Genomic DNA, 26,764 nt, shown 5'->3' with positions numbered 1-26,764 from the left:
ATTCCTGCCCCCAGAATTTTTTGGGGGGTTGCAGTCACAGAGAACTGCAGGACTCTCTCCCTGCGACACCTCCTGGGAGCTTTTTGTTGATGGGCAGGACAGAAGTCAGATCACATGCCTACCTACAGTCCATCTGCCAGGGCTGCAGTCACGTCAAACTGCAGGGCACTCCTTTTTAGCTCTCAACAGTAAGATTCAGCTGCTCAGGTGTGGGTGCACAGTTGTATGTAGTCCTCTTCCCCATGGCAGGAGTCACTTTGTAGTGACGCCAGCTACTGTCAGGGTTGATTGTAGGGTGGGGGGGGGGGCGGGAGTGTCTTCAGAGAGATGCCTGCCAAGTGGGCTGGGTTGGATGTGGCAGATAGGAAAACTTGGGTGTGAGGCATGTTCTAGCGAGATAGGAGGAGATTGTTCTGGCTCATTCTCCCAAGTGTCTGGCTATCTAGCCTGGGGGTTGAGGGTGTGTGTGGGGGGGAATTTTGCTTGCTAGCACTTGTTCTTGGAAAAATGTCCCAAATATCCCTGTCCCCACCAGCAAACATGCTGTGCTTAATGAATAAATGTCCTTCGGATACATCCCAGGTACATTTTAAACTGCTGGTTCTATGCTGTGCCTTTGCTGGGTTATTTTTTATGCTGGCTCTTTAAGGGTAGGCACTCAGTTTCCTATGGCCCTCTGGCTCTCCTGGAGCTAAGCCCGTTTTATAAAGTACTGAGTTTATCCCCACTGATTGTAAAAAGCTCCACTCGCTTTCAAAGCAAAATGTTATGGGGATTTGTCTTCCCAGTGAGGGTGACCTGTGCCTGTGGTACCCATTGTATGTTCTGATCCTCTCATTTCTCTGGGCTACTGGTGTCCATCGTTTTTGTGGTTGATCTCACCAAAGGTTTGGTTCTCAACTGCATCTCTGTCCCTCCTACCCTTTTTGATATGGCCTTCTCTCTAAGATTTAAGATGAACTGCGGAAAGTCTGTTCTGCCAGTCTTCGGGTCATTTTCAGAGTTCATGTCACAGGTGTAGCTGTTTTTGTGTGTCCGTGGGATGAGGTGAGCCCAGGATCTTCCTGCTTTGCCATTTTCCCAATAGTTGAAACCATATCATTTTTCATCTTTTCAAATTAGTGTTTTTGGCTTCTTTGGGTAAATACCCGGTAGTGGCATTACTGGATGATATGGTATTTCTATTTTTAATTGTTTTAGGACTCTCCACTAGTTTCCACAGTGGTTGTGCCAATTTATATCAAAAAAGTTGTTGGTCTCCTCTCTTGTTCTGAGATTCCTGTAATGCAGATGTTATTATGCTTGATGATGTTGCACTGTTCCCTTAGCTTTTTCTCATTTTTATTATTGTTTACTTTTTTTTGCACTTCCACTTCGTTACTTTCCATTACCCTGTCTAGTAGATTGATGATTCACTCTTCATCCTCAAATATGTTCTTGATTCCCTGTAGTGTATTTTTTGCTTCAGTTATTGAATTCTTTAGCTCTGAGTAGTTCTTTTTACATTTTCATTCTTTTTGTTGAAGTTCTCAATGTGTTTATCTACTCTTTTTCTTTTAATTTTAATGTTTATTTATTTATTTATTAGAGACAGAGACAGAGTGTGAGCAGGGGGGGGGGCAGAGAGAGAGTGGGAGACACAGATTCCGAAGCAAACTCCAGGCTCTGAGCTGTCAGCACAGAGCCCCATGTGGGGCTTGAAGTCACAAATAGTGAGATCATGACCTTAGCTGAAGTCGGATGCTTAACCGACCTAGCCACCCAGGTGCCCCTGTGTTTATCCACTCTTTTCTCAAGTCCAATGAGTATCTTTATGGCCATTACTTTGAATTATTTATCAGGTATATTGCTTATCTCCATTTCATTTAACCTTTATGCTGTGATTTTGCCTTGTTCTTTAATTTGGGAAATATTCTGTTTTCTCTGGGGTGGGGCATGCAATGCTAGCAAGGTAAATGAAGATTGTTAGTGCTAGCTCCTGCAAACATTCAGCTTTCTAGGTTGGGAGAGGGGAAGAGAAATGGCACATGCCAGCACTTTTGTTCCTAGAGAAATCTGCAGATCATTTCCTCTCTAGCACACATTCTAAGATTAATCAGTAAATCTTCACTTATACCTCAGATGCTTTTTTAAACTGCTGCTTCTGTGTTGTGCCTCAGGCCACAGTTATTTAGTATGCTGGCTCTTTAAGGGTAGGGACTGGGTTTCCTATCACCCTCAGTCCTCCTAGAGTTATGCCCTATTGATATTCAAAGCCAGACTTTATGGGGATTTGGGTTCCCAGTGAGGGGGATGCCCTAGTGATCTGATCCTCTCCTTCTCCGTGCTTGTGATGTCCCTCCCAGTTGTGGTTAGTTGTGTAGGGGGTTTAGTTCCCAACCATGTCTCCACACATTTTACCTTTTTCTATGTGGCCTTCACAATTAGCCATGGAAGGTCTGTTCTGTCAGTCTTCAGATCATTTTCACAGCACATAAATGTAACTATGTCTGTGGGACAAGTTGAGCTCAGGATCCTCCTACTCTGTCATTTTCCCTGAGTGTAATTGAAACGGTATTTTAGGTGGAGGGACTAGCTCTCAAAAGAAGTTAACCCATTATGTGACCATTATTTTTACTTCTGTAGTGGAAGATATTTAAAAATTTTTTAACGTTTATTTATTATCAAGAGACAGAGAGAGACAGAGCATGAGCATGGGAGGGGCAGAGAGAGGGGGAGACACAGAATCCGAAGCAGGCTTCAGGCTCTGAGCTGTCAGCACAGAGCCCGACACAGGGCTTGAACTCACAAACTGCGAGATCATGGCCTGAGCCAAAGTCGGACGCTTAACTGACTGAGCTACCCAGGCGCCCCTGTAGTGGAAGATATTTTAAATAATCAATGCTGATTCTGAGGAACAGGAAAGAGATAACATAGAGGAGCATGTTAGAGCTTTCTTTTTATCTGTTATTTCTTAGGCTGGATACTGACTATACCTGTGTTCATTTTCTTGTTTCTTAACTTTTTATATTCTTGAAACAGTTTGTAATTTTAACAGTGCTATCTTAGTACTAGAAGTTCAATTTGAGCACAAACATGTTAAAATTATTCACCTTGAATCCTGATGCTTATGTGACAAAATTGTTTGATTTTAAAAGTTTAGGGGTGCCTGGGAAGCTCAGTTGGTTAAGCATTTGACTCTTGATTTTGGCCTCAGGTCATAATCTCTCAGTTCATGAGGTTGACTCCTATGTCAGGCGCCACACTGGGCATGGAGCTTGATTAAGATTCTTTCTCCCTCTGCCCCTCCCGCACTTACACTCCCTCTCTCTAAAATAATAATAATAATAATAATAATAATAATAATAATAATAAATTAATTAAAAATTTAAAAGAAGTTTAAAGTGATAACTGGTAATTCCGAAGAGGTTTATAAATACTTTGAAGGGCTTATATTTTATGGTAGGTTGTTTTAAGCTTGACCAACATCACTTCAGAATGTATATTTTGCTGTTAAGTGTATTACCCACATTCATCTGTTAGCTATTGGTCATATATAAGCCATCATTTTGGGAGAGGAAAGAAGGTGGATAGTCATTTACTTGAGATAACTGGGTAGATTTTGAAAGTCAAAGAAGATTAAATTGCATATGAATGTGCAAACATGTGCAAGATCTTCCTTGATGTCTAGTTACTTGAGCTGGGAGCTTATGTAAAATAGGAAGTTTAGAAGTAAAGATTGTGTGAGATATGAGTATGGAAAAAGTCAGTGAGGGAAACAATTGAGTTAAGCCCTAGAAAGGCACCATGACAGTGGATGCCTTATGGAGTTTGAGGATACATGGAGTCATGTAGTAGCTTGGGTTTGACAAGTCAGTGTGCAAACGGTCATCACTATTGTTGAAATTTTTATAATTCAGGAATATCCATAAGCAGAAATGTAATACTGTTCAATACATTTTGGGAAACAACTGAGTTAATTTTCTCAATAATTTGGCTAGCTCTTTTGTATATGAAAGTTAGTTTTTGGTTGATCTGACTTTTTTTTCTGTTTCACAGTGTACAACATTAGCATTCGTATTAAGACATGAATTCATTTGTTCAATGTATTTATAGCTTAGGGGAATCCTAAGTATTACCTGCCATTTGGGAGAGATTTGACCTAAGAAGCACATTTTTTCCTCACCAAATTGATGGTGCACTTCAGAAGGATGTGTGTTCGTTTTATAGATGTCTCTGGTATTAACATGGAGAGGTTCTTTATCCTGCCTGCTTTCAGCTCGACTTTTCGAACATTATCAAAACAAAATTGTTGGCCCAAGGAATCTTTCGTTGGAGTCCATTGGCTTGTTACATAGAGGTGTTTCGCAAAACTGATCTTGGGACCACTGTCTAAATTTAGCATTGTGATTAAGGCTAAAGAGGGAACATATGCAAGGTAGAACATAATAAAATACAGTAAAGGGGGTTAGTAAATGGAGGAGTGTTTGAAGAGTGCATAAAAGCCATTTAAGAAAGAATTGGGGTCGAAGACTTTGAAGGCTTTAGGAAAAAAAAAAGAAAGATTAAAAAGAGGGAAAAAATACAATTTGACACTTTCAATAAGTAATATAATTTACTTTCACACATTTTATATTTTATCTTTTTAGGCATGTATAAAAGCATAATCATCTCTGTAACATTGGCTATGGTTTGGTATTTATGTATATTTGTGAGCAATAAAAGAAATCTGTTTTTAAGGTTATTCCTAGTTATCTTATTCTCATGGTGCAGTTGTAAATGTTTTCTTAATTTCTATTTCTGTTACTTCATTATTAGAAGTAGAAGTTCATAGAAATGCAACAGATTTCTGTGTATTAATTTTATATTCTGTGACTTTACTGAATTTATCAGTTCTAGTTATTTTTTGATGCTTTGGAGTTTTTAATATATCCTGTCATCTGCAGATAGTGAAAATTTTTTCCTTCCTTACCAATATGGATGCTTTATTTATATTCTTTTTGTTGTCTGATTGCTGTGGCTAGGACTTCTAAAACTATGTTGAATAAAAGTGATGAGAGTAGATACCCTTGTCTTGTTCCTCATTTTAGAGGAAAAGCTCTCAGTGTTTTACCAATGAGTATGATATTAACTTTGGGTTTTTCATATATGTCATTTATCATGTTGAGGTATGTTTTCTTTAAACTTTCTTTGTTGAGAGTTTTTATCATGAATGGATGTGATCCTTTGTCAAATGCTTTTTCTGCATTTATTAAGATGATCATAGGGGTTTTTTTTATCCTTTTTCTTGTTGATGTGATGTATCTTGTTGATTGATATATGAATATTGACCCACCCTTGAATCCCTGGAATAAATCCCACTTGATCGTGGTGAACAATACTTTTAATGTATTATTGGATTTGCTTTCCTTAGAGGATTTTTACATCTATGTTCATCAGGGATATTGGTCTGTAGTTTTCTTTTTTATGTTTGCCTTTATCTCGTTTTGGTATCAGGGTAATGCTGGTCTCATAGAATGAGTTTGAAAGCTTTCCTTTCTTTTCTATTTGTATGAATAGTTTGAGAATAGGTATTAATTTTTATGAATAGTTTGAGAATAGGTATTAACTCTGCTTTAAATGTTTGGTAGAATTTGCCTGTGAAACCATCTGGTCCTGGGCTTTTACTTGTTGGGAGTTTTTGGATTACTGATACAATTTCCTTGCTTGTAATTAGTCTTCAAATTTTTTATTTCTTATTGATGCAGTTTTAGAAGGATATATGTTTCTAGGAACTTAACTATTTTTTCTACTTTGCCAAGTTATTGGCATGTAATTTTTCATACTATTCTCTTGTTGTCATTTGTATGTTTGTGCTGTCGGTTGTTATTTCTCCTCCTTCAGTTCTGATTTTATTTATTTGAGTCATCTCTTTTTTTTTATGAGTCTGGGTCAAGGTTTATCAATTTTATTTATTTTCTCAAACATCCAACTCCTGGTTTGTGTTCTATTGTTTTAGTCTCTATTTCCTTTATTTCTTGTGTAATTTTTTATCATGTACTGCCTCTACTTTTTTGGGGCTTTTAATGTTCTTCTTTTTGTAGCTCCTTTAGGTGTAAGGTTAGGTGGTTTATTTGAGATATTTCTTGTTTCTTGAAGTAGGCCTCTATTGCTAGAAACTTCCCTCTTACAGCCTTCCTGCATCCCAAATATTTTTTACTGTTGTGTTTTCATTTATCTCCATGCATTTTTTGATTTCCTCTTTGATTTTTTGATTAAGTCATTCATTGTTTAGTACCATGTTATTTAGCCTTCATGTATTTGTGTTGTTTCCAGATTATCCTTCCTACTGATTTCTAGGTTCATACTGTTGTGGTCAGAAAACATGCATAATATGACTTTCTTTTCAAATTTATTGAGACTTGTTTTGTGGCCTAATATGTGATTTGTCCTGGAAAATGTTCCATGTGTACTTTAAGAGAATGTGTATTATGCTCTTTTTGGATGGAATTTTTTTGAATATATATTATATATATCATGTGGGAAACCACATAAGGCTTTCAGCTGATTTTTCAGCAGAAGTGTTGCAGTCTGGAAGGAAGTGGCATATATTTAAAGTGCTGAAAGGAAAAAAAGTCTGCAACCAAGAATACCCAGCAAGGTTATCATTCAGAATAGGAGAGATAAAGTGTTTCCCAGATGAACAAAAGTTAAAGGAGTTCATAACCCTTACAGCAGCCTTCAAGAAAAATTAAAGGGAATTCTTTGAATAGAAAGAAAAGGCCATACTTAGGAGTAAGAAAATTATGAAAGGAAAAAATTCATAGGTAAATGCAAACATAAAATAGTAGATTAATAACTTATAAAACCAGTATGGAGGTTAAAGTACAAAAACATTAAAATCAATTATATATTCAAAAATCAGTCAAGAGGTTCACAAAATATAAGAATATAAAGTATAGTATCATATACATAAAACATGGGGGTGGTAAAAAAAATTGAGTGCTTTTAGAATGGGTTCCATCTTCAGTGACCACCAACTGAATATAGACTGCTACACACTTTAGATGGTATATATGAACCTAATGGTAACCACAAACCCCAAACCTATAGTAAATACACAAAAAATAAAGAGAAAGGAATCCAAGCATAACACTAAAGAAAGCCATCCAACCACAATTTAAGACAGCAAGAGAAGAAAGGAAGAGAGAACTGCAAAAACAACTGTAAAACAAGTGACATAATGGCAGTAGGTACATACCTGTTAATAATTGATTTAAATGTAAATGGACTGCTTCAATTAAAAGACAAAAGGTGACTGAATTGACAAAATTGTAAGACTGTATGCTTCCTATAAGAGACTCCATTCAGACCTAAATATATACAGATTGATAGTGAAGGTATGGAAAAAGTTTATCATGCAAATGGAAGTGAAAAGAAAGCTGGGGTAGCAGTACTTACAAAATACACTTTAAAATAAAGAGGGTAACAAAATACAAAGTAGGACATAATAATAAAAGGAATAATGCAGAATGAGAATACAACAATTATAAATACCTATGCAACCAACATGGGAGAACCTAAATATATAAAGCAACTGGTCTAAGACATAAAGGAAGAAATTGATAGTAATATAATAATAGTAGGGAGCATTAACACCCGACTTACATCAATGGATAGATCATCCAGTCAGAAAATCAACAAGAAAATAGTAAATTTCAATGACATTTTAGACCAGATGGATGTAACAGCTGTATACAGGAGAATAGAGGAAATCTCTTAATATTAATTACTTACTCTGAAAGTTCTTCCTTTTTTTCTCTTCTGTAGATCCCAGAGTCATTAAGACATACTACATGGCAGAGACTGGGAAAAGGCAACTTAAGACAGATACTACATGTTACCAGGGTAAGATTAAGCAGATACTTCTATATATAACTCAGAAAAGTGTGCATTTATTTGAGCATTTTCAAATTTATACTATATATTTTGTATTTCTCAATTCCTCTTTTCATTTTTTTCTAAATAGAAAGATGAATAAGAAATTATGTTTTTGCTCATAGAAATAGGGATAGATATCTTTATTATTTTTTCACTCCTGGAAAGATCTGTCAGAATCTCTTGAGATCAGTGCCAGCTACAGTAACATTTTCAGAATGCTTTTTATAAATGTAATATCAGCTTGTTGACCTTAAAATTATCCTGGTAATTTGTATCTGATGTATGGAATGCTATAAGATTTTCAAATGGGTGAAAGCCCTTTACCTTAGAAGATGTTCAGGGACTCTTTGCTTATTAGAGCCTGATGCTTAGTTTGCTTGTTGATAAAAGTTATTTTTCATTGTTAATATAAGTGAAAGACAACTTCAAAATTTCTCAGTGTTCTGAAATTATACAGACAATTCTCCAAGATGGGAAAGGTTGGAAAATTAGAAGACAGTCTAAACCCTGAGTACTACGTTTATTATTTCTAACAGTTATTTGCCTTTAAAGTACAAGGCATTGTTCTAATTTATGCAGAGGCTGTAAAAGTGAATAACATTTCAATCTTTCGCTTTGTCAAAGACCTTATTATCTTCTGTGGTATTCATCAGAGTGCTTGATATAATTTGTTACTCAGTCTTTTAGATGGAAAAAAATGTCACAGAGACATTATCACACTAAAATTTGTATTTTGATGTTTTCCCTTTAAAAATGCTTTAAGATTGTTGATCCAAGAATCAGTAACCCATTTATGGCAATTATTTTTTGTTCTCAACTGGTGCAAATAGGAAGACACTTTTGGTTTTTGTGATTCCATTTTCATAGCTTGACCCAAAGCTCATACTATTATGATTTAGCACTGATACACATTTGTGTTTATAAAGTACTGTGTCCTTCATTAATTCATTAATTATTGATTATTATGGCTACTGAAGAAGCATTATTATATGTATTTATTTCATTAAGTATGTTTTAACTGAGGAAAACTTTAAATATTGGCAAGCTTAAATTTTGAGCATAATCTTTACTGTCTTATTAGTAACTTTATATTTCTCAAATAATTTAACTTATATATTTCTCTAACCTAAGAATCAGTCTTAAGACCTATTTTAGAAATTTGTAGTAGGCAAGATGTTGCATATTTTCAAGGCTAGTTGAGAGATTTATAGATAGCTCTGTTTTATAAGCTAATCCATTAAGCATTGAAATCTACCCTGCCCACATACAAGACACTGTGGTATAAGCCATGGGAGATACAAGGATAAAAGAGACTGGCTTAATTTCAAGAAACTTACCATGTAATAGGAAAGACACAACATGCATGCATATTACTATAGCATAAGATAGACAGTAAGCATTAAAAATACATATATAGGGGCACCTGGGTGGCTCAGTTGGTTAAGTGTCCAACTTCAGCTCAGGTCATGGTCTCACAGTCCGTGAGTACAAGCCCCATGTCAGGCTCTGTGCTGTCAGTTCAAAGCCTTGAACCTGCTTCAGATTCCGTGCCTCCCTCTCTCTCTACCCCTCCCCCACTCATGTTCTGTCTCTATCAAAAAATGAATAAACGTTAAAAAAAAATTTTTTTAAATACTCATATATATGTGTATATATATACACACGTGTATATATGAGAAAGAATAAGGAAAAGAATCAGTTATATAAAATGAACTATATTATAAAGCAAAAATGTATACATGTGGAAAACAAGTGGGATATAATTAGTTAACCCTAGGATATTCTTTGCCAATGATGGAGTAACAGATTACATAGTACTATGGTAGCAAATGACAATAAGAAAGCTGGTATAAATCAAATAGAAGTGTAATAGAAGTCAAAGTTCTTAAACATTAATTTCAAAAGCTCTTTAGAGAAAGTAATTCTGAATGAATATTAGTTATATTTCAGTATCTTTGTGTAAGTGTATTGTAAGCTAATCGTGAAGGTGTTTTGCTTTGTTGTGCTAGGTTAAAAGCTATGCCTATGAATTTGTATGTGATACATTCATTAGATTAGGCTAAGTCAGAGTTTTAAAGATCTGAAATTCTGTAATAGCTAATGGATGACTTGGTATCATCTTCAACTAGGCTCTCCAGGCATGGCCACTGATAGAAAAGAGGACATGTTGGCATGGTCATGCAGGAGGAGGACTCCACACAGACCCAAAAGAAGGGGTAAGAGTGAATAACAGTAACTACAAATTCTTATACACACCGTATTTACGCAGAATGCGCCCGCACGCGCGCACGCACACACACACACACATTCAAGATTATTATCTTCCAGAGTATTTTGATTGACTCTTACTACCACAGGTTTTCTAATGCAAAACCTTATGAATTGACCATGGTTATATGGCTGAGACTTTCTTGGGCTTAAAACAAACAAAAAATATCATGATTGACTAAAAAAAGAAAAAAGTTATCAACCTAAATATTTTATTTATTCACTTAAAATAGCACTGGTTGATGTTATTTGTTATATAATCCAGCCTTATAAATAAATAGGTAAATTAGATTTAGCACTTAGAAGCAATTTGTGTGTGTGTGTGTGTGTGTGTGTGTGTGTGTGTGTGTTGTGGTTAACATTTCCCCTTCTGTACACTTAGTTTAGAAAGATCCTAGAATGTCCCCTAGCTTCCTGATAAATCTTCCATCTACCTGATCCATTCATTTAATTATCCATATTCTTTTTTTCATATTTTTTTAAAGTTCTTATTTTAATTCCAGTTAGTTAATGTACAGTGTTATATTATTTTCAGGTATATAATATAGTAATTCAACATTTCCATATATCACTCAGTGCTCATCACAACAAACAAGTGTACTCCTTAATCCCTCCCCATCACCTATTTAACCCATTCCCCACCCCCTTCCATCTGGTAACCATCAGATTGTTCTCTGTAATTAAGAGTCTGTTTCCTCTTTTGTCTCTCTCTGTTGTTTTCCCCTTTGCTTGCTTGTTTTGGTTCTTAAATTCTACATATGAATGAAATCATATGGGTATTTGTCGTTCTCTGATTAACTCATTTTGCTAAGCATTATACTCTCAGGTTCCATCCATGTTGTTACAAATGGCAATACTTCATTCTTTTTGATGACTGAATAATATTCCAGTGTGTGTGTGTGTGTGTGTGTGTGTGTGTGTGTGTGTGTGTGTATGTGTATTCATCAATCAGTGGACACTTGGGTTGCTTCCATATCTTGGCTATTGTAAATAATGCTGCTATGAACATAGGGGTGCATGTATCCATTTGAATTAGATTCTTGTATTCTTTGTGTAAATACCCAGTTGTGTGATTGCTGGATCTTAAGGTACTTCTATTTTTAACTTTTTGAGGAACCTCCATACTGTTTTCCACAGTGGGCTGTACCACTTGGATGTTCTTAACACTACTAACAAAAATAATAATGCTGCTCAGGAGGTATTTAAATAATCTGTTTATCCAATCTCTGTAGTAAAGGGGATTATGGAAAAACAGTGGTGGTTTCACTATTTGGAAGCTCTTGTTTTTAAAATGGATAAATTAGAGGGTTGATGGGGGTTGGAGGGAGGGCAAAGTGGGTGATGGGCATTGAGAAGGGTACCTGTTGGGATGAGCACTGGGTGTTGTATGGAAACCAACTTGACAATAAATTTCATATTAAAAAATAGATAAATTAACAAATTATTTGTTTTATAATAGAATCTTCAGATTTTTGAAGAATTTCAGTGCTATACTCCTGCATTTAAAGTTTTTTTTAATGTGCTTCTTTTGAAGAATGAGTTAGTTTACTAATTAGTTAATTCTGTGCTGATAATAACATGAGTAATGAAGAACTTAAAATAAGGACTACTTTCCAGACTTTACTTGACATACTCTTTTTTTATGTTTGAAGCAGATCCTCATTGGATATAGTCAGAAGCTAGTAGTATTACAAAAGAGATTAACATGTACTAGAGCAATCAGAGAGATTTGGTATAAAACTTGATATAATCAGGAGTGGAACAACAGCTTGGAGTATTAAAAAATTGGAGTCCTGGGGAGATAATGGAATAACAAATCTCCAGGCTTGTTCAACTGAATGGACACTTAGACCAATGGACAAGAATACTTGGATGACATGGAGAGACTGTTTTCTAGCTCTGATTTTATACATCATCAAGTAGCCTTATGATCTTCATCTCATTTTTCCAATTGACTTCCCTTGGGATAGGGAATTAACTGACTGGCCAATGTGAATATCAGTCAGCTTGTTATTTTTTTATTATACATTATTAAGTTGACTGTTGAGTATAAATATATCTCATATGTACCATAAGCCATTTTAGGACCTTTTCACTCTAGTATCAGACTAATAGAGTATAGAAAACAAACCTTAAGGTACAGAGAAATTAATAATAATAGAGCTTTTCCTGATAATAGATCTTTCATCTCCCATCTATAAACTTATTGTATACTTATATTCCCAGTAATATTGGAGAAATTCTTCAGTTACCCTCTCAATTTTTCCATTAGACATCTGCTCAACTTGCTTGTCTTTTTGTTGCATCCACATGACTCCTGAAACAGAATGCTACAGGCACCAGTGACAGTCACAACAAAGTTTATTGCAATGAGAGGCAGGAATATTGGAGAAGTTCTTCAGTTACCCTCTCAATTTTTCCACTAGACATCTGCTCAACTTGCTTGTCTTTTTGTTGAGTCCACATGACTCCTGAAACAGAATGCTGCGGGCACCAGTGACAGTCACAACAAAGTTTATTGCAATGAGAGGCAAGGCCGACCAATCGGGACCGACACTCTTGACCAGAGTGTGGCCTCGAACAGCCGGGGTACAGAGTTTTTATAGCCGACCACATCATCTCATCATCACCTGGGAACAGAACAAAGAAACAGTTCCCAGATGGGGGTGGAAACAGTTCAGACCTTCTGCCATTAAGCCGCAACCAGTTGACCTCCTTGACCCTGCCTCTGGCCCACTTTTTCAAAGTTCTCAACATGTCCTTGCCCCAGTCCAGTCAAACACCAATCCAGTTGATTTCCCTTGATTGATAGGACAAGGCTGTTATCTCTTAACCTACAGTGTCAAAACAAAGCTGTTATTTCCCAAGGCTACAGGTTAGCTCTACACTGCAATTTAACCCTTACATTTTGACCTAGCTTTTATCAAGCCACTGTTATTTCTAACAGTATTGAAGTAGTGATTGAATTTATTCCTTTAATTGCAGTTACTTACCTTTAGCATGGATTGAAGAGACAGTTCTCTTCTCTGGACAGTTTGCTTATCCATGAAATTGTGGGCATTTCCACATTATTTGCTGCTTAATTGGTTCTTTAGGGAAAAAGCATTCAGTCTGTAGCACACATTTATACAAAACAAATTGCATCCAAAATTTTTAGTATATATTTTATTCTTCCTCACCACAAACTTTGCCCCTAAGTAGTTTCTTTATAAACTAGTCCCTTGATCTAGGATTAGAACATTTCTTGCTATTAGAATTCAGGAATATGATTTTTTTCTTGAAGTAATCTCTACACCCAACGTGGAGCTCGAACTCACAACCCCAAGATCAAGAGTCACATGCTGTACTGACTGAGCCAGCCAGGAACCCCTGAATTTAGCAATGTCTTTAAAACTAGAATTCTTAGATAAATCCCATATCAGTTAAAGAAAAGGTGACTCTGTTACCTTTATCAAAAGCTCATTTTCTTTTTTCTTACTCTTTTATTTTCTTATAAAAGTCCATTAGGCTACACGCCCTTGGAAGCAATGGACTCTTGGTGGAAAAAATTGTTCTTGAATCAGTGCTTGGTAACCTTTTCTAGTAAAAGATAGGAAGTTATTGACCTGAGAAGCAAAGCATACATGTAGCTTATTAATATGCAGTTTTCTTTAATATCTTAAAATTCTACCCAGTAAGTTGCTTCAGATGTGTTTTAATTTATTTTCCTTTTTGTGCCCTGCTCACATAGTTATTAGCTATAGGTATTCATTTACAGCGCTTATGGCTGTGAGTGACTGACTACATCTCTCCCTCAGGTCACACTATTGAATTTAGCACTGATCCATATAAACATAATATGACTCAATAAACTATTGAGTCATATGCACCTAATTTTATTTATGCATCTGTTTTTGGCTCACCATGCTGTGATTGTGCTGTTTCAGCTCCCTGTGCACAAGTAGATATTCCTTTCATTATTTCTTTTTGTCTGCCTAGCCTCATAAGGCTTATGAAGCTCTGTATTAGTATCAAATAAGTAAATATTTAAAAATATTTAAAGATCTGGGGGCACCTGGGTGGCTCAGTTGGTTAAGCGTCCAACTTTGGCTCAGGTCATGATCTCACGGTTCGTGGGTTCAAGCCCCGCATCGGGCTCTGTGCTGACAACTCAGAGCCTGGAGCCTGCTTCTGATTCTGTCTCCCTCTCTCTCTGCCCCTCCCCTGCTCACACTGTCTCTCTCTGTCTCTCAAAAATAAATAAATATTAAAAAATTTAAATATTTAAAGATCTGTCACTTAGATTATTAAAATGATTTAATAAATCAAGTAATAGCTATGCCTTCTGAATATTAATGACAATGTGTCCTCGTGTTTAAGAATAGATAATTTATTAATTGAATAAATATTTATTGAGTGTTGTTTCTGGTATCATCTCTTTTTGTAGCACCTATTTTTTTTATGTTGGCCCACCTTATTTTCAGTTACTTTCATCTCCTCTTTAACAGCTCTCCGATGTTCCTAAGTATTTTCTTCCAAACTCATTTTGTTATCATACAGAGATCTTAGCCCATTTACATTCCTTCTTACATTACTTTTGTGTTTTTTTTTCTGAATCCAATTGATTTCCTTTAGTATGGCAAGCTAATTCCAGTACATAGTTGAGACCTCTGTAAAAACTTTTATTCCTCATACTATAACATAGTACTAGTTTTAATGGGGCTTAAAATGTCAGTTCCATATTTTAAATTTGAGGCTATTTATATTTAGCTTTAGCAAGAAGGCAGCATTGTATATATTGTTATTTAGCAAAGAGGAAAGTAGATTCACTCCTACTTTTGTAGGCCTTTTAATGATATTTCTAAAGCATTCAAATTTAGAGAGCTTTTGTTATCATAATATGTCATCACAGTTATGTTTTTATTTTGACCATTTATTTATTATTTTTGAGAGACAGAAAGAGATAGAGCGCAAGCAGGGAAGGGGCAGAAAGAGATGGAGACACAGAATCAGAAGCAGGCTCCAGACTCTGAGCAATCAGCACACAGCCCAACGCGGGGCTCCAACCCAAGAACTATGAGATCATGATCTGAGCTGAAGTCGGTCACTTTAGCCACCCAGGTGTCCCACAGTTATGTTTTTAAAATAACTTTTAAATTCTATTTATTTTGAAAATGATAAACAGAAAAGTGAAAGAAATTTATGTGTTCTGTTTATGTGTAAGTGAGGCTTAAATAAAAATTATGATTTCAACCACTGGCTACTTCAGGAATTTTTACCCCTGCAAAAGAACTTCCTTTCCTTAAATCATTGTTTGTTTGTTTTCCTATACTGTGATTACTCCTTCCACAGTATGTTTTCAAATAAGCCAATTTCTTGTTGTCCTCATTAACCATTTCCTATATTTTCTACCCTTTCTTTAAGAATGTGATCTTAAAAGGGTATGTATACTATTTGTGTTTCTTAGTCTGAAATGAAAAGGTAAATTGATATGAAGGTGATTTGGAATTCAGTCTCAAGCTTGTGGCTTTAGATAACCCTTTTGTCTTTTAGGATTACCATTGTGTATCCAATGTATGAATTATGGCTGTTCACAGTATGGTGATTGTGGTGATTTTGAAATGTGATATATGATCTTTCAGGATCTGTATTGAGACCTCCCCATGTTATTTTATTTTACTCTTGTACAGCCAGAATGAGTTCGTTTAAAATTCTTTAAAACTGTGCCTCAGCCTCTGAAATTCCTTTTTGATTTAGCCTCCACTTATAAAAAAGACGTTTTTCAAACTTTATAGTGTATCTATCTAATGTATAACTTAAGTCATGTACTTTATAGCTGAATGGACTCATAATGCATGATTACACAACTTCAGAACCCATTTTGTTAAATGAAATGGTGACATTTTATGCACTATTAAGCCAACTAGAATAATTTTCTTGCTCTTAGCCATAACTTCTCTGTGTCGTAATTGAAAAATTTTGGGATCTGTTGTAGATGGTTTTGACAGGAGAGAGTGTTTCTAAAGATATGCAGAAGCAGGGCCTTTTTGTCATTATTCCATCAAGAAAAATAAGATAAAACCTGTGAAATGGGAAAGTGGTTGAAATGCCTCAATTTGAGTTATAATACATTAAATTATATTTATTTAGTAATAGTTCAATTGAAAAAGTGACTTTTAAAATTATAGCCTTATTCCCATTTAAAAATACCTTAGTGGTTATGAGAACATATGTGAATATATGTGTGTATAAAATAAAACATTAAGAACTGTATTTTCAGCATTTCATATTTTTGCCAACTTATATATATATATTTAAAGTTTATTTATTTGACGGAGAGTGAGTGGGAGAGGGAGAGACAGAAGTGGAGGGAGAGAGAGAGAGAAAGAGAGAGAATTCTAAGCACCACCTTTATCTTTAAAGCAGCCAGGAAGGTAGTCCTGTTTTTAGTACAATATGAACAGTTTTATTTCTGTTGCTCTTTACTCAGTAAACAGACTGAGAAATCACTGAGAAAGAGACTAGAAAAATAGTTTGCTGAGTTTGGGGGGCAATAACCATAATACAAAACTACCCTGAATAATATAATGTTGTCCTGGGTTTCTTATATGTTGGCAGTTTCCCCCCATTCCTTGCTGTGTGTGTACGTTTACATGAAATTGGGTAACTTTCCTCCCACAAAATGAACTAATTTTTTTCTTATTCTATATGAACTACAGAAAATACAAGCAAGCAAAAAGAATATAAAAAATCATCAGTGATTCCATCTACTCACAGCTACTTATTTTAACACTTTGGGGGAATTGCTTTCAGACCCATTTGTATGCATGTGTAAACTCATACACACGTCACTTTTTTAACATGAAAAATAAGTTTTGTGCTCTGCTTTTTTCACTTCACATTTTTCTGTGTCACTACATATATTTCTCAATGGCTACAGTTTGTTTTATACATTCACTATAATTTGTTTACACAGTTCTCCATTATTGGTCATTTAGGCTGCTTCCAACTTTTTTCCTATTAAAAGTGCATGAGAATAAACATCCTTAATAGCTAAGTTTTTCATTCTTTTATTCAATAGATACGTGTTGAGTACCTACTGTATGTCAGGCACTATATTTGGTATTGAGTTACAACAGTGAGCACCAAACACAAAGTTGCTACTCATATGCAATTTAAATTCTAACAGGAGAGCAGATATTAATCAAATCACTTCTGTATGTAGTTTATAACTAAAATGGATGCTCTGGAAGAGAGGAATAATCCAGTGTGAAATAATATAGCCAAGGATCCTGAGTGGGTTTAGGGAAGGCCTCATGAAGAAGTGCTGCTTGAGTTGGCAGTTAACTAATTAGAAGAGATTGGGGAGTGGGTTGGTGTTGTACAGAGGGAGATTATTTCAGACAGAATGAGTGATATCGTGCAAATGCCTTGTGGCAGGAGGGATTATAGCATATTTGAGGAACTAAAAGAAAAGAAAGCTAGTATGGCATGAACACTGAAAGCAGTCAGGAGCCAAGCAAAGCAGACCCTCACAAGCCACGTTATGGACTTTGATCTTTAAGAGCAATAGGATGCAGTTGAAGGGTTTTAAACTGGGAGTAATATCTGATTGCAGGGTGAACTAATTGAATAGGGAGCAGAATAGATGCAGAGAAATCAGTTAGGAGATGTTTACAGTGGTTTAGGTGAGAGAATTTGATAGCTTGGACTAGGTTGGTAGTGAAAATAGATTCAAGAAATTTTTATAAAGTAAATTTGATTCAACTTAGAGAATATTCTTAAGTATTTTTTAAAGCATAAGTTTCCAGAAATGGAATTCATGACACAAAGGGCAAATTATTTTAAAAGCTGATGGTGGGTATCAAATGCTTTCTGAAAAGATTGTTTCAGTGTACTCCCCCACTAACAGTGTGTTAGAGTACCCATTTCAATACAACTTCACCAGCAATGAGCATCAACTTTTTTTTAAATATCTATTCCAGAAATGGAGTAGATACTTCAGTTTTTAAAATGGAGATTATTTTGCCAACGATAATAACATAGTAGCTTTGGAACATATATGTATTGATCTTATTTTGGCTTTACAGAGTGTGGTTTTGATTTTTTTTTTTGTTTTTTTTTTTTAATTTTTTTTTTTTTTTACATTTATTTCATTTTGTGAGACAGAGACAGAGCACAAGTGGGGGAGGGGCAGAGAGAATGAGACACAGAATCCCAGGCAGGCTCCAGGCTCCGAGCCCACAGCACAGAGCCCGACGGGGGGTTTGAAACCACAAACCATGAGTTTATTACCTGAGCCCAAGTTGGACACTTAACCAACTGAGCCACCAAGGCACCCCTGGTTTTGATTCTTAATATTCTGCCTCCAAAAGCTGAAACTACATATTTCATGGGAATGTTGCCTCAGGAACTTGAGAGAAAGAAAAATGTGAGATGATTTAGTAATGAGATTAAGCATGATTAGAACATTGTGTTTTTGTTGAAATGTTTTAATAACCCAACCTTTGTTCTATATAGTTAATACCAAGACTCCTACTTTCCTAAACTTTGCTTTATAACTCGACTTTATCATGAGTTTTTACTGAGGGCTGCAAACTGTTTTAAATAAACATATCGATAAAGAGCCCAAAATATAGAGGTTTTAACCACAAAGATGGAACTATTGAAATATTTCTTAAATTTTGTATAATGCATTGATAGCTTAATAGATGAGAAATAAATGTATAGTACAAGTCTCTTTGCCTCCACTGAATACCTTTTTGGCAATATGAGGATGGCTGTAGGTGGAAGTAAAAACTTAAGGATATAAGTAGCTTTTTATTTTGTTATTTTTTTTTAATTTTTCAATATATGAAATTTATTGTCAAATTGGTTTCCATACAACACCCAGTGCTCATCCCAAAAGGTGCCCTCCTCAATACCCATTACCCACCCTGCCCTCCCTCCCACCCCCCATCAACCCTCAGTTTGTTCTCAGTTTTTAAGAGTCTCTTAAGCTTTGGCTCTCTCCCTCTCTAACCTCTTTTTTTTTTTCCCTTCCCCTCCCCCATGGGTTTCTGTTAAGTTTCTCAGGATCCACATAAGAGTGAAAACATATGGTATCTATCTTTCTCTGTATGGCTTATTTCACTTAGCATCACACTCTCCAGTTCCATCCACGTTGCTACAAAGGGCCATATTTCATTCTTTCTCATTGCCACGTAGTACTCCATTGTGTATATAAACCACAATTTCTTTATCCATTCATCAGTTGATGGACATTTAGGCTCTTTCCATAATTTGGCTATTGTTGAGAGTGCTGCTATAAACATTGGGGTACAAGTGCCCCTATGCATCAGTACTCTTGTATCCCTTGGGTAAATTCCTAGCAGTGCTACTGCTGGGTCATAGGGTAGGTCTATTTTTAATTTTTTGAGGAACCTCCACACTGTTTCCCAGAGTGGCTACACCAATTTGCATTCCCACCAACAGTGCAAGAGGGTTCCCGTTTCTCCACATCCTCTCCAGCATCTATAGTCTCCTGATTTGTTCATTTTGGCCACTCTGACTGGCGTGAGGTGATATCTGAGTGTGGTTTTGATTTGTATTTCCCTGATAAGGAGCGATGTTGAGCATCTTTTCATGGGGCTGTTGGCCATCCGGATGTCTTCTTTAGAGAAGTGTCTATTCATGTTTTCTGCCCATTTCTTCACTGGGTTATTTGTTTTTCATGTGTGGAGTTTGGTGAGCTCTTTATAGATTTTGGATACTAACCCTTTGCTGATATGTCATTTGCAAATATCTTTTCCCATTCCGTTGGGGTGTCTTTGCTGCTCTGCTTCTATTTCCTTTAGGTGTGCTGTTAGATTTTGTATTTGGGATTTTTCTTGTTTCTTGAGATAGGCCTGGATTGCAATGTATTTTCCTCTCAGGACTGCCTTCGCCGCGTCCCAAAGCATTTGGATTGTTGTATTTTCATTTTCGTTTGTTTCCATGTATTTTTAAATTTCTTCTCTAATTGCCTGGTTGACCCACTCATTCTTTAGTTGGGTGTTGTTTAACTTCCATGCTTTTGGAGGTTTTCCAGACTTTTTTCTGTGGTTGATTTCAAGCTTCATAGCATTGTGTTCTGAAAGTATGCATGGTATAATTTCAATTCTTGAATACTTATGAAGGGCTGTTTTGTGACCAAGGATGTGATCTATCTTGGAGAATGTTCCATGTGCACTCGAGAAGAAAGTATATTCTGTTGCTTTGGGATGCAGAGTTCTAAATATATCTGTCAAGTCCATCTGATCCAATGTATCATTCAGGGCCTTGTTTCTTTATTGACCGTGTGTCTAGATGATCTATCCATTTCTGTAAGTGGAGTGTTAAAGTCCCCTGCAATTACCACATTCTTCTCAATAAGGTTGCTTATGTTTATGAGTAATTGTTTTATATATTTGGGGGCTCTGGTATTCGGCGCATAGACATTTATAATTGTTAGCTCTTCCTGATGGATAGACCCTGTAATTATTATATAATGCCCTTCTTCATCTCTTGTTACAGCCTTTAATTTAAAGTCTAGTTTGTCTGATATAAGTATGGCTACTCCAGCTTTCTTTTGGCTTCCAGTAGCATGATAAATAGTTCTCCATCCCCTCACTCTCAATCTAAAGGTGTCCTCAGGTCTAAAATGAGTCTCTTGTAGACAGCAAATAGATGGGTCTTGTTTTTTTATCTATTCTGATACCCTATGTCTTTTGGTTGGCGCATTTAGTCCATTTACATTTAGTGTTATTATAGAAAGATATGGGTTTAGAGTCATTGTGATGTCTGTATGTTTTATGCTTGTAGCGATGTCTCTGGTACTTTCTCACAGGGTCCCCCTTAGGATCTCTTGTAGGGCTGGTTTAGTGGTGACGAATTCCTTCAGTTTTTGTTTGTTTGGGAAGACCTTTATCTCTCCCTCTGTTCTAAATGACAGACTTACTGGATAAAGGATTCTCAGCTGCATATTTTTTCTGTTCAACACATGGAAGATCTCCTGCCAATCCTTTCTGGCCTGCCAAGTCTCAAAAGAGAGATCAGTCACGAGTCTTATAGGTCTCCCTTTATATGTTACAGCACGTTTATCCCTTGCTGCTTTCAGAATTTTCTCTTCATCCTTGTATTTTGCCAGTTCCACTATGATATGTCGTGCAGAAGATCGATTCAAGTTCCGTCTGAAGGGAGTTCTCTGTGCCTCTTGGATTTCAATGCCTTTTTCCTTCCCAGTTCAGGGAAGTTCTTAGCTATTATTTCTTCAAGTATACCTTCAGCCCCTTTCCCTCTCTCTTCTTCCTCTGGGATACCAATTATGCGTATATTATTTCTTTTTAGTGTATCACTTAGTTCTCTAATTTTCCCCTCATACTCCTGGATTTTTTATCTCTCTTTTTCTCAGCTTCCTCTTCCCATAATTTTATCTTCTAGTTCACCTATTCTCTCCTCTGCCTCTTCAATCTGAGCCGTGGTCATTTCCATTTTATTTTGCATCTCGTTTATAGCGTTTTTCAGCTCCTCCTGACTATTCCTTAGTCCCTTGATCTCTGTAGCAAGAGATTCTCTGCTGTCCTCTATACTGTTTTCAAGCCCTGGGATTAATTTTATGACTATTATTCTAAATTCACTTTCTGTTATATTATTTAAATCCTTTTTGATCAGTTCCTTAGCTGTTGTTATTTCCTGGAGATTCTTTTGAGGGGAATTCTTCCGTTTGGTCATTTTGGATAGTCCCTGGAGTGGTGCGGACCTGCAGGGCACTTCCCCTGTGCTGTGGTGTATAACTGGAGTTGGTGGGCAGGGCCGCAGTCTGACCTGATGTCTGCCCCCAGCCCACCGCTGGGGCCCCAGTCAGACTGGTGTGTGCCTTCTCTTCCCCTCTCCTAGGGGCGGGATTCACTGTGGGGTGGCATGGCCCATCTGGGCTACTTGAACACTGCCAGGCTTGTGGTGCTGGGGATCTGGCGTATTAGCTCTGGTGAGTAGGCAAGGTGCATGGGGGGCAGGAGGGGCAGGCTTAGCTTGATTCTTCTTCCGTGATCTACTTCCGGAGGGGCCCTGTGGCAGTGGGAGGGACTCACACCCGCTGGAGGATGGATATGCAGAAGCACAGTGTTGGGTGTTTCAGCCGTGCAAGCAAGTTCCCTGGTAGGAACTGGTTCCCTTTGGGATTTTGGCTGGGGGATGGGCAAGGGAGATGGCACTGGCGAGCGCCTTTGTTCCTGGCCAAACTGAGCTCTGTCGTCCCGGGGCTCAGCAACTCTCCCTCCCTTTGTCCTCCAGCCTTCCCGCTTTCCGAACAAAGCTGTTAACATATCACCTCCCAGATGCTAAGTCCCGCTTGCTGTCGGAACACACTCTGTCTGGCTCCTCCGCTTTTGCAAGCCAGACTCGGGGGCTCTGCTTTACCGGCGGGCTGCCCCTGTGCCCCGGCTCCCTCCCGCCAGTCCGTGCAGGGCGCACCGCCTCTCCGCCCTTCCTACCCTGTTCCGTGGGCCTCTGGTCTGCGCTTGGCTCTGGAAACTCCGTTCTGCTAGTCTTCTGGTGGTTTCCTGGGTTCTTTAGGCAGGCGTAGGTGGAATCTAAGTGATCAGCAGGACACGCGGTGAGCCCAGTGTCCTCCTAAGCCATCTTCCCTAGAGTCTCTCCATAAGTAGCTTTTTAAATGCAATTGAAATAGTTTTTTTTCCAGGATATTTTGAGGTTGAAAGATATTGACCTCAGATTCAGAATGAAAGTTATGTATGCAAATATCTTCTCGCATTCAGTACATTACCATTTTATTTTATTTTATGTTATGTTATTTTATTTTATTTTACTTTGCATCCAAATTAGTTAGCATATAGTGCAACAATGATTTCAGGAGTAGATTCCTTCATGCCCCTTGCCCATTTAGCCCATCTCCCCTCCCACAACCCCTCCAGTGGCCCTCTGTTTGTTCTCGATATTTCAGAGTCTCTTACATTTTTGTCTCCTTCCCTGTTTCTGTATTATTTTTGTTTCCCTTCCCTTATGTCCATCTCTTTTGTCTCTTAAAGACCTCATATGAGTGAAATCATATGATATTTGTCTTTCTCTGACTAATTTTGCTTAGCATAATACCCTGAAATTCCATCCACGTAGTTACAAACAGCAAGATTTCATTGTTTTTGATTGCCAAGTAATACTCCATTGTGTGTGTTTACGCGCATACACCACATCTTCTTTATGCATTCATCCATCAATGTACATTTGGGTTCTTTCCATACTTTGGCTATTGTTGATAGTGTTGCTATAAACATTGGGTGCGTGTGCCCCTTTGAGACAGCATACCTGTTCCCTTGGATAAATACCTAGTAGTGCAGTTGCTGGGTCGTAGGGTAGTTCTATTTTCAGTTTTTTGGGGAACCTCCATATGGTTTTCCAGAGTGGCTGCACCAGTTTGCATTCCCACCAGCAGTGCAAAAGAGATCCTCTTTCTCTGCATCCTTGCCAACGTCTGTTGTTGCGTGAGTTGTTAATGTTAGCCATTCTGACAGGTGTGAGGTGGTATCTCATTGTGGTTTTGATTTGTATTTCCCCGATGATGAGTGATGTTGAGCATTTTTTCATTTGTCAGTTGGCCATCTAGATGGCTTCTTTGGAGAAGTGTCTATTCATGTCTTTTGCCCATTTCTTCACTGGATTATTTGGTTTTGGGTGTTGAGTTTGTTAAGTTCTTTATAGATTTTGGATACTAACCCTTTATCTGATACGTCATTTGAAAATACCTTCTCCCATTTTGTGGTTTGCCTTTTAGTTTTGCTGCTTGTTTCCCTCGCTGTGCAGAAACGTTTTATTTTGATGAGGTCCCAAGTAGTTTGTTTTTGCTTGTTTTCCTTGCCTCCAGAGACATGTCGAGTAAGAAGTTGCTGTGGCCAAGGTCAAAGAAGTTTTTGCCTGCTTTCTCCTCGAGTATTTTGGTGGTTTCCTGTCTTACACTGAGGTCTTTCATCCATTTTGAGTTTATTTTTGTGTATGGTGTAAGAAAGTGGTCCAGGTTCATTTTTCTGCCTGTCGCTGTCCACTTTTCCCAGCACCATTTGCTGAAGAGACTGTCTTTATTCCATTGAATATTCTTTTTAACTTACCTTGTCAAAGATTACTTGGCCATTGTTTGTGGGTCCATTTCTGGGTTCTCTGTTCTGTTCCATTGATCTGAGTGTCTGTTCTTGTGCCAGTACCATACTATCTTGATGATTACAGCTTTGTAATACAGCTTGAAGTCCAGGATTGTGATGCTTCCTGCTTTGGTTTACGTTTTCAAGATTGCTTTGGCTATTCGGAGTCTTTTCTGGATCCATAGAAATTTTAGGATTGTTTATTCTAGCTCTGTGAAGAATGCTGGTGTTCTTTTGATAGACATTGCAATGAATGTGTAGAATTGCTTTGGGTAGTATCAACATTTTCACGATATTTGTTGTTCCTACCCAGGAGCATGGAATATTTTTCCATTTTTTTGTGTGTCTTCTTCAGTTTCTTTCATAAGCTTTCAATAGTTTTCAGTGTATAGATTTTTCACCTCTTTGGTTAGATTTATTCCTAGGTATTTTATGGTTTTTTGTGAAACTGTAAATGGGATCGATTCCTTGATTTCTCTTTCTGTGGCTTCATTGTTGTTGTGTAGGAATGCAAGTGATTCCTGTGCATTGATTTTATATCCTGCCACTTTGCTGAATTCATAGTTCAGTTCTAGTAGTTTTTTGGTGGAATCTTTTGGGTTTTCAATATAGAGTATCGTGTCATCTGCGAAGAATGAAAGTTTGACCTCCTCCTGGCCAATTTGGATGCCTTTTATTACTTTGTGTTGTCTGATTGCTGAGGGTAAGACTTCCAATACTATGTTGAATAACAGTGGCGAGAGTGGACATCTTTGTCTTGTTCCTGACCTTAGGGGGAGAGCTCTCAGTTGTTTCCCATTGAGGATGATATTATCGTCGGGTCTTTCATGTATGCTTTTATAATCTCGAGGTATGCTCCTTCTATCCCTACTTTCTTAAGGGTTTTTATCAAGAAAGGATGCTGAATTTTGTCAAATGCTTTCTCTGCATCTATAGAGAGGATCATGTGGTTCTTGTCCTTATTTTTTTGATGTGATTAATCACATTGATTACTTTGCATATATTGAACCAGCCCTGCATCCCAGGTATAAATCCCACTTGGTCGTGGTGAGTATTTTTTTTAATGCATTGTTGGATCCAGTTGGCTAATATCTTGTCGAGGAATTTTGCATCTGTGTTCATCAGGGAAATTGGTATATATTTCTCTTTTTTAGGGGAGTCTTTGTCTGGTTTTGGAATTAAGGTATTGCTGGCTTCATAAAGTTTGGAAGTTTTCCTTCCCTTTCTATTTTTGGAACAGCTTCAAGAGAATAGGTTGTTAACTCTTCTTTTAATGTTTGGTAGAATTCCCCTGGAAATCCATCTGGCCCTGGATTCTTGTTTTTTGAGAGATATTTGATTACTAATTTGATCTTTACTGGTTATGTGTCTGTTCAAATTTTCTATTTCTTCCTGTTTCAGCTGTGGTACTTCATATGTTTCTAGGAATTTGTCCATTTCTTCCAGATTGCCCATTTTATTGGTGTACAATTGCTCATAATATTCTCTTATTATTGGTTTTATTTCTGATGTGTTGGTTGTGAAGTCTCTTCTTTCATTCTTGATTTTATTTATATGGGTCCTTTCCTTTTTCTTTTTGATCAAACTGGCTAGTGGTTTATCAATTTTGTTGATTCTTTCAAAGAACCAGCTTCTGGTTTCATTGATCTGTTCTACTCTTTTTTTTTGGTTTTGATAGCATTAATTTCTGCTCCAATCTTTATTATTTCCTGTCTTCTGCTGGTTTGGGATTTTATTTGCTTTTTTTTTTTTCCTAGCTCTTTAAGGTGTAAGGTACGATTGTCTATCTGAGACCTTTCTTCCGTCTTTAGGAAGGTCTGGATTGGTATATACTTTCCTCTTATGACAGCCTTTGCTATGTCCCAGAGGTTTTGGGTTATGGTGTTATAATTTCCATTGGCTTCAATGTACTTTTTAAAAAAATTTTTAATGTTTTTTTTTTAACTTATTTTTGACAAACAGAGAGACAGAGCGTGAGCAGGGAAGGGGCACAGAGAGAGACAGAAACACAAGCTCCAGACTCTGAGCTGTCAGCACAGAGCCCGATGTGGGGCTTGAACTCATGAACCAGGAGATCATGACCTGAGCTGAAGTCAGACACTCAAACCGACTGAGCCATCCAGGCGCCCCTTCCATGTTCTTTTTAATTTCCTCTTTAACTTCTTCGTTAGACCATTCATTCTTATTAGGATGTTCTTTAGTGTCCAAGTATTTGTTATCTTTCCAAATTTTTTCTTGTGGTTGATTTTGAGTTTCATAGCGTCATGGTCTGATAATATGCACGGTGTGATCTCAATGTTTTTGTAATTGTTGAGAGCTGATTTGTGTCTCAGCAATCTAGAGATTGTTCCATGTATACTGGAGAAGAATGTATATTCCTCTGCTTTAGGTTGAAATGTTCTGAATATATCTGTTTTGTCCATCTGGTTCAGTGTGTCATTCAAAGCCATTGTTTCCTTATTGATTTTCTG

At 37.0% G+C, this 26,764-nt stretch overlaps 1 protein-coding gene and 1 long non-coding RNA gene across 3 annotated transcripts in view; one reads left to right on the top strand and one right to left on the bottom strand.

The window, feature by feature from the left end:
* ABCB7 (ATP binding cassette subfamily B member 7) overlaps window positions 1-26,764 on the top strand; it is a 165,634-nt gene that overhangs the window by 79,310 nt on the left and 59,560 nt on the right. For both annotated transcript variants that reach the window (XM_045473023.1, XM_045473024.1), the window contains exons 2-3: window positions 7,789-7,866; window positions 10,029-10,115. In XM_045473023.1, coding sequence (XP_045328979.1) covers window positions 7,789-7,866; window positions 10,029-10,115 — 165 coding nt within the window. The remainder of the gene's footprint in view (window positions 1-7,788; window positions 7,867-10,028; window positions 10,116-26,764) is intronic.
* Window positions 1,132-19,614, bottom strand: LOC123595374. The gene is made up of 2 exons (XR_006711151.1): window positions 19,578-19,614; window positions 1,132-1,204 (listed from the first exon to the last, which is right to left on the bottom strand). It is a non-coding gene; the product is annotated as an uncharacterized LOC123595374 (long non-coding RNA).

This window comes from Leopardus geoffroyi, chromosome X, assembly GCF_018350155.1.
Source record: "Leopardus geoffroyi isolate Oge1 chromosome X, O.geoffroyi_Oge1_pat1.0, whole genome shotgun sequence".
NCBI classification, from domain to species: Eukaryota; Metazoa; Chordata; class Mammalia; order Carnivora; family Felidae; genus Leopardus; species Leopardus geoffroyi.
The sequence above is the reverse complement of the archived record's forward strand: the minus strand, read 5'-3'. Positions and strand labels throughout refer to the sequence as shown.